Below are 8,736 nucleotides of genomic sequence, written 5' to 3' on the forward strand. Positions count from 1 at the left end.
GGGGGGGGGGGGGGGGAATCTACTAGCCCCTACTACTTACTACCTGCTATCCTACCCAATCCCAAGGGGCATATCAGTCAGAATCTCCATGACAACATTCTCCTCTCTTGCCATTCTAAATATCCTAGCATTTGGCTACCAGGACCTCACCTGCTATACAGATTATATCCAGACTCTGACGTGCATCCTACAGGTGGAGCCCGGCCATGCTGAGACCCCCCCTGACCTCACCATTGAGTGGTAAGTGCCAAGGATAGGAAAGAAGAGAGGGAGTGCAGGAGTAAAAAAGAGAGGGGGTGGGGAGAGAGAGATGGAGAGACAGAGAGACAGAGAGACAAAGACAGACTGAGAGACAGAGAGAGACACACACACACACACACAGAGACAGAGATAGAGAGACATAGAGAGTCAGAAAGACACAGAGAGACAGACAGACAGAGAAAGAGACAGACACACAGAGAGACAGAGACACACAGAGAGATAGAGAGAGTCAGACAGACAGAGACAGAGATTTGGATTAAAATGATTTGAAATTCATTTCTATCAGTCCAAGAATCAATTGTGTTATCATGTTAAGACTGAGGCAAGGTAATGATGGAACATCCAAAGGAAGGGAACAAGCAGGAAATGTTTCACTTTTGCCTTTATATCCCTGGTGCTTTGTAGCAGGCACTTAATAAATAACTTGTTGATTGATTGGTACCCAACAGGCAGCTGGAATGAATTAAATATATCCATCCACCAACTATTCAGTTCAATAACCCCTTAAAATTTATTTTTTTATTTTTTTATTTTTTCCATGGCTATATGATTCTTGTTGTCCTGCCCTTCCCTCCCCCCTCCCAGAGTTGGCAAGCATTTTCACTGGGTTATACATATATTATCACCCCAAACCTATTTCCATTTCAATAACTCTTTAGCTGTTAACAAAGGGGTCCTTATTCTGGAAGCTTATGATCTGTGTGTGTGGTCTTTTTTCTTTTAATATTATATTTTTCCCTCAATTATATGAGAAAAACAATTTTGAACTTTCATTTTTTTTAAAGCTTGAATCAAATTCTTCCCCTCCCTCCCAGCCCTCCCTCTTCCCCAAGATGGTAAGCAGTCTGATATAGAGTTTACATATGCAATAATGGAAAATAAATTTTTCCATATTAGTCATTTTGTGGAAGAAAAGTCAACTTATAGTGAAGGGGAACTCATGATCTTAAAAGCAATGAAATAGTCATGAATTCATTAAGTGTCTAATATGTACCGAGCACTGTGTTAGACATTGGGAATACAAACACAATAAGTAAGGGGGGAAATCCCTATTTAACAGGAGCTTACATTCTAAAAGGGGAGACAAATTTGTATAAAATACATAGAGAAGAAACATAAATACATATTGACATAGTTAAATACAAGGCAGTTTGGGAGGGAAGACATTAACAGTTGGGGAATAAGGAAAAGTCTATTGTAGAAAGTAATGCTCCAGTTACCACTTGAAAGGAATCAGGCATTCTATGAAGTAGAAGTGAGGAGGGAAGAGTATTCCAGGTGCCAGGAACAGCCAATACAAAGGCATTGAGATGGGAAATGCTGTGCTGTCTGTAAGGTAGAAATAGAAAGCCAGTTTGGCTTTCACAGAACATAGAAGGGGAATAAAGCACAATGAAGCTTGAAAGGCACTCTGCTGTTTGTAGTTTAGGGCCAGGTTTCCAAGGGTTTTAACATTTTTTCATATTCGTTTAAAAATTTTTCAGTTCCAAATTGGAATTATGCCTCAAGGGGTATAAAACTATGCATATCCTTTGACTTAACAATACCACGGTGAGGTCCCAAATCCCAAAGAGATCAAAAGCAAGGAGAAAGAATCTGTTTGTACAAAAAATATTTACAGCAGCTCTTTTTGCCGTGGCAAAGAATTGGAAATCTTGAGTATGTTCATCAATTGGGAAATAGCGGAATAAGTTGTGGTATATGCCTGTAATGGAATACTATTGTGCTATAAGAAAGGACAAGTAGGAAGGTTTCAGAAAAGACTAGGAAGACTTACATGAACTGATACAAAGTCAATTGAGCAGAAGCAGACTCAGTCAAAGGTGAGAGAGAGGGAGAGAATTTGGAACTTGGAATTTTTTAAAAGAATGTTAAAATTAATAAATAAGTGAAATTTGAGTTCCAAATTCTTTTCTTCCCTCAAGTTCCCTCCTTCACCCATTGAGAAGACAAGGAATATGATACCAACTTTAAATATGAAATCATGCAAAACATACTTGTGAAGGACTTTAAAAACTAAACAGAAGAGATTATATTTTATTCTTGAGACAATAGGGAGTCACTGGAGTTTATTGAGTAAGGTAGTGGCATAGTCAGGTCCACATTTAAGGAAAATTCACATTGTCAGCTGTGAGAGAAATTCACTGGATTAGAGAGCAATTGGAGACAGGGAGGACACTTTAGAGGTCCTTGTAATAATATAGATAAGTGGTGATGAAGGCTTGAATTAAATAGTGGCTATGTGAGAAAGTTGAAGAAAGGGATGCCATGCAAGTAGGAATGACAAGATTTGGCAACTGATTTTAAATTTGAAGTCAAGAAGCATGAAGAGTGAAGCATCTCCTTCCATTTTTGGACAGCTCTGATTGCTAAGAATTATCCCTTCTGAGTAGAAATATTCAAGAAAAACAACTGCTTGATCACATGGTTCCATGGGGCTATATGATTGGGGATGTAAACTCTAAACAATCACCCTAGTGCAAATGCTAGTAATATGGAAATAGGTCTTTGTCAATGACACATGTAAAACCCAGTGGAATTGCTTATTGGCTGTGGGAGGGGGGTGAGAGAAAGGAAGGGAAAGAACATGATTCATGTAACTATGGAAAAAATATTCTAAATTAAATAAATAAACTTTAAAAAATGAATTAGCCCTTCTATCAAACCTGTCTACCTCTCCACACATTTACCATTATTCTTGGTTCTTTCCCCAACCCTCCTGCCCTCCATCCACAAGCCCAGTAGAAAAAATCATATCTTTTCCACTTGAAATCCCTTCAATATATGAAGACAACTTTTCTTTTCTAAACTAAACACCCCCAGTTCCTTCTACTGATTCTCAAATGGCATGAACGTGAAGCTCCTTATCATCCTGCTTGCTCTCTTCTGGACAATCTCCAGTTTATTGAGGTCTTTCTTAAAATGTGGCAACCAGAACTGAACAGAATACTCCAGATATGATCTGGCCAGGGCAGAGGACATCAGGACTTCCTCCTTCCTAGTCCTTGACATTAGAGCCCACTTTTAATACAACCAAAGATCACATCAGTATTCCTGGCTGTCATATCATATTTTTGACTCATATTGAACTTAAAGTACCCTAAGATTCTAAGATCTTTTTTTAGATAAACTATTATATCTAGACATGCCACACAAAATCATAAAATTTTAGAAGATTAGAGGTCTTGTTCCAGTCATCATTTTCCAGAGGAAATTATAGTCCAGGGAGAAGAGACTTTTCTAAGGTCACCTAGTTGATGAGTGGAAGAACCAAATTTCAAAACCAACTCTTCTGCCTCCAAATCTGGTATTCTTTTCAGTATATTTTTCCATTCTCTGTATTGGTCTGAAAACTATGCCATATGAGGCACAGGTAAAGGACCTGGAGAAAATGAGTATCTGGAATTGCATAATAGCTATCTTCAAATATCTGAAAGGCTGTCATGTGCTAGGGATATTAGGTCTTAGTTCTGCCCTATAGAACTAAGGGGACTTTACAGGGAAGCAGATACATCTAAGGAAGACCTTTTTCATCATTGCTATTATCCAGTAATGGAATGGGGTACCTTAGAAGGCCAAAATTCCTAGGTTCTGAAGACCTTAAAGCAGAGATTCCATGATCACTTATGAGAGATGTTATAATGGGGTTTCCTGCTTCAGGTAGAGGGTGGGCTAGATGACACTTCTGAGGGTTCTTTCAAGACCTTGTGACATCAAGATGCCTGTAAATTGGGAGGTGATCTGAATCTCTTTTTTGTTGAAGGACTGATGCCTATGGGGAACTGGAGGAATTCGTGACCTCTTGTAGCTTCTACCGATCAACTCACAACCTCACTCATATGCAGTATACATGTCACATGGATGTGTATAAATTCATGTCAGATGATGAATTCAATGTCACCATCACAGACAAGGCAAACAACAGCTCAAGCAAGGGAAGACCCTTCATCCTGTCTCAGAGCAGTGAGTATCACAGGGGAAAACAGGGACACCTTTTTTATCCTCTCTCTCCTCTCTCTTCCTTTGTCATTGTCTTGGCTATTTTCCTCTTCCCAGAAATCTCCCTCCCATCTCCACCTCCGAAACCCCTCATTGCCATGTCCTACCTGCACGATGTGCTATTCTCTGAACCTTTCCTTGCCCTTCTCCTGATGTCCTATCAAAACTGTCCTGCCCTGTGTCCTATCCATTATTTGGTACCTTGATATCAGGCAGATATTTAGCTAATCCAGGGCCCCAAATCCATATTACTACAAATAATAATATATTTATACACTAGACATTTATATAACTTACAGTTTATAGGGCACTTTCCCATCTATTACATTATTCAATTCTCAGAAAAGCATTGTGAATTTTCTAGTATAGATCTTATTTTACAGAGGAAGAAACCAAGTCTCAGAGTTAAGTGACTTGCCAAGATCACACTGCTAAAGGACAGTAGAGCCAAGACTGCTACTTACTGTATATAAGATTTTGAATAAGTCACTTTACCTCTACACATCATTGATAAATGAGAATATGAATATTTGTGCTAGCTACTTCATAGGGTTGCTCAGAGGATAGATCTTTGTCCAGAGTTTATTAGCTACGCAATCCTAGGCAAGTCACTTAACCTCTGTCTGCTTTAGTTTCCTTAACTGTAACATGAAGATAATAGCACCTACCTCAAGAGTTGCTGTGAGGATCAAATGAAATTATATTTGTAAAGCACCTAGCACATAATAGGTACTTAAAAATGCTTGTTTCCTGGGGCAGATGGGTGGCTCAGTGAATTGAGAGTTAGGGCTGGAGATGGGAAGTCCTAGGTTGAAATATGACCTCAGATACTTCCTAACTGTGTGACCATGGAGAAGTCACTTGACTCCCATTCTCTAGCCTTTACCACTCTTCTGCCTTGGAACCAATACACAATTAATTCTAAGAAGGTAAAGGGCTTTAAAGGATTTCCTTCCTCCCTTCCCCAAAAGGATCATAGATTAAGACCTGAAAGGAACCTTAGTGACCATTTAGCTTATCCAATTGCCTCATTTTATAGGACTTAATAAGTGGCTAAACTTAAGTAACATGGGCAGAAAGTGGCAAAGCCAGGGTTTAAGACCAAATCCAACGCCCTTTCTATGAGGTTTCATCAGTAGAAGGAGAGGTGACCTATAGCCTCACTTCTACTCTAATATAAACTGGAGATTGTCCAGAAAAGGGCAAAGGGCTTTGAGTTCATGCTATGGGAGGATCAATGGAAGAAACTGGGAATATTCAGCATAAATAAGAAAAACTACCTTCATTTGTTTGAAAGTCTTTCAAATGGAAAACATTAGACTTATTCTATTGGACCCATGGATAGAGGGGGGAAAGGCTGGGGCCAGACATAAGAAGTATGAAGAAAGATGAACCTTCCAAGCTCATTTGGATGCCCTAATTAGAGTGATGCAGTGGAAAGGGTCCTGGATTTGGAATCAGAAAACTTGGTTCAAATCCTGCCTCTGCCTAAATATATACGCTTATGTGGCCTCAGCTTCCTCATCTCCAAAGTGCCAGATTATACTAGATAACCTGTGAGATCCCAGCATTCTAGATCTATGAGCCATAGATGCCTCTCTTCTTCTCAAGGGAATCTGCTCTTGAACTGGGGTTGACTGGAGATACATTGTCTTAACCTGGGAGTTTTTAACCTAGGATCTATCAAGTCAGTGGACAGGAAAAAATATACCTCTTTGTATCTATTAACCTCTAATTGAAATTTATCATTTCCATCAATTATTTAAAGATATTTTCATGAGAATGGGACCTATAGGCTTCACCAGATGATCAAAGGGTTCTCTCTCTCTCTCTCTTTCTCTCCCCTATCTCTGTCTCTTTCTCCATCTCTCCTGTCTCTCTGTCTTTCTCTGTCTCTCTCTTTCTCCTTTTCTGTCTCTCTGTCTGTCTCTGTCTCTGTCTCTCTGTCTCTGTCTCTTTCTCTTTGTCTCTCTCCCTCTCCCTCTCTCTCTCTCTCTCTCTCTCTCTCTCTCTCTCTCTCTCTCTCTCACACACACACACACACACACACACACACACACACACACACACACACAATCAGAAATCTCTGCTTTACCCCAAAAGGCAAGAAATATTCTCTCACTGAGTTGCGTGACTTATGACAAGACTTTTTTCTACTCCAGTCCTCAGTTTCCTCCTCTGTAGAAAGAAAGGGTTGGCTTCAAAAATCTCTAAGGATCCTTCTAACTCTTTGGCCTATGTCCTGAGGTGTCTTTTACCTCTAAACTTTTATTATTTAAGTTTTAAGAATCTTTCATTCTTCTCTCTTCTATAATTTAAAAGGTAAGAGTACTAGAGTACTAGAGTACTAGTACTAGAGTAAGAGTAAAGAGTACTAGATCTGAAGTCAAGGGATCTGGGTTTGAAATGCCAGCTATTCTTTCTCATTCATTCATTCACTAAATGGCAAAGTGCCCACTGTGTGCAGAGCACTGTGCTTGGCACTGAGGGAGATGTACAAAGTCTAACCTTTGTACATAGAGCTGCCATGTTGCAATGGTACAAGAAATGCATGTTACAGATGATAACAAATTTTGAGTGAGAAGGTTATTACTGACAAGGGAGTATTTGAGCATACCTCGCCAGAGGAAGCATTTCAATTGGGCTTTAGGGGATAGGTAGGAATTTCTCGAGAAAGTAGGAGGAAGGCTATTCAGGGTATAGAGAACAGTATGCGTGACAGCATGGGCATGGATAGAAGCAGCACTTTGGATAGAGTTCTGGGCCTGGAATCAGACTGAGTTCAAATTCAGTCTCATAAAACTTCTAGTTAGTCTAGTGTGACTCTGGGAATGTCACAACCCTTTTGGCCTCAATTTCCTCAACTGTAAATTGGGAATAAAAACAGCATTAATCTCATAGGGTTGTTGTGAGGATCAAATGAGATAATATTTGTATAAAGTGCTTAATACAGAGCCTGGCATATAGTAGGCACTATATAAGTGCTTATTCCCTCTCTTCCCCTATATTTAGAGGACTTCGAGTTATGCAGGAAGTCTGCGGTCTATATGTAGTCCATGAAGGGGAGTAAAGTAAGATAAATCTTAAATAGTACTATGGGGCCAGGTTAGTCTAGCCTTGAATGCCCAGCAAAGAAATGTGACTTATCCAGGAGACTGTTAGGACCCAGTGAAGATTTTTTTACCTTCTTTCTTAGAATGGATACTAAGTGTTAGTTCCAAGCAGTAAGGGCTCTGCACTTGCACAGGGTCCCATAGCTAGGAAGTGTCTGAGGTTAGATTTGAACCCAGGACCTCCCATCTCTAGGCCTGACTCTCTATCCACTGAGCCACCCAGCTGCCCCGTCACTAAAGATTTTTCATTTAATTAAAAAAAATCTTTTTCTATGGTTACACCTTTCACGTTCTCTCCTTCCTCTCTTCCCTCCCCACTCCTGGAGCTGACAAGCAGTTCCACTGGATTATTCACCTATTATCACTCAAAACCTGTCATCATTGAAGTTTTTTGAGCAGAGGAGAGACATAACCAATTCTGTGCACTAGAAGGATCAGTTAAGCAGTGATGTGTGGCAGCTGGGATGCTGGGCTGAGGACCCAAGTTTGAGGACCCCAATTTGGGACATTATTTATCCTATTTGGGTCTCCATTTTCTCCTCTGTGAAACTGAAGGTGCTTGGATTGGCCCAGATGATTCTCTCTGGCCTCTCTTAACTCTCAAGTCCCAGGTCTCCCCAATAAACTTATAAAGTACTCTGGAAGACACCTCCGCAGTTTCACATGTAAACTGTAAAGCCTAAGAAAATGTGGGCAGAGAAACAGAGAAAGGTCCCTCCATTATTGGAACCTGTTCTTGGCTTCCCCATCTGCCAGCATCCCCACCCCAGACATGCCCGATGGCCAGGTGTCAGCCTTTGGGGGCTGTCGGTGCACCTAGAGAAGGAGGATGAGGACACAACAATGCTGTGGCTTCTCCTAGGGTTAAAGACCCACACGGGCAAAGGAAAGTGCCAGTCATAGAGGAGTCTGCTTTGCATTTGGGTTTTTTACCTACACCTTGAATCTGAGCCCTGTGGTTTTTGAAGTTTCTGAATCTTATCTCTTTTCTTTTTTTTTTTTCTCTTTCCTCCTTATTCCTCTCACCTCTCTTTCCCCCTCTGTGACCCCACCCCCGCCCCTTACCAAAATCATGGGTGAGGAAGGGGGGGCCAATACCCCAGAGCCGGAAATGGGTTGTAGAGAGCTACAGCCTTCAGCTCCTCCTGCATGGAGGCTCATGAAAATAAAGCAATTTGTGTTATCATGACTAGGGTCCCTCAGGGGGAGCAAACTCAATTTATGAATGTCTGTATCTTTCTTTCCTTCCTCCCTTTCCTTTCTTTTTCCCTTTCCTTCCTTCCTTCCTTCCTTCCTTCCTTCCTTCCTTCCTTCCTTCCTTCCTTCCTTCCTTCCTTCCTTCCTTCCTTTTTTCCCTTCCTTC

General features: G+C 40.6%; 1 protein-coding gene across 1 annotated transcript in view; it reads left to right on the forward strand.

Annotated features, from left to right (window-relative positions):
• Window positions 1-8,736, forward strand: part of IL21R (interleukin 21 receptor) — a 52,406-nt gene that overhangs the window by 15,508 nt on the left and 28,162 nt on the right. Inside the window, 1 exon segment of the mRNA XM_044677318.1 lies at window positions 4,025-4,224. Within this exon segment, the coding sequence (XP_044533253.1) occupies window positions 4,025-4,224 (200 nt within the window).

This window comes from Gracilinanus agilis, chromosome 1, assembly GCF_016433145.1.
Source record: "Gracilinanus agilis isolate LMUSP501 chromosome 1, AgileGrace, whole genome shotgun sequence".
NCBI classification, from domain to species: domain Eukaryota; kingdom Metazoa; phylum Chordata; class Mammalia; order Didelphimorphia; family Didelphidae; genus Gracilinanus; species Gracilinanus agilis.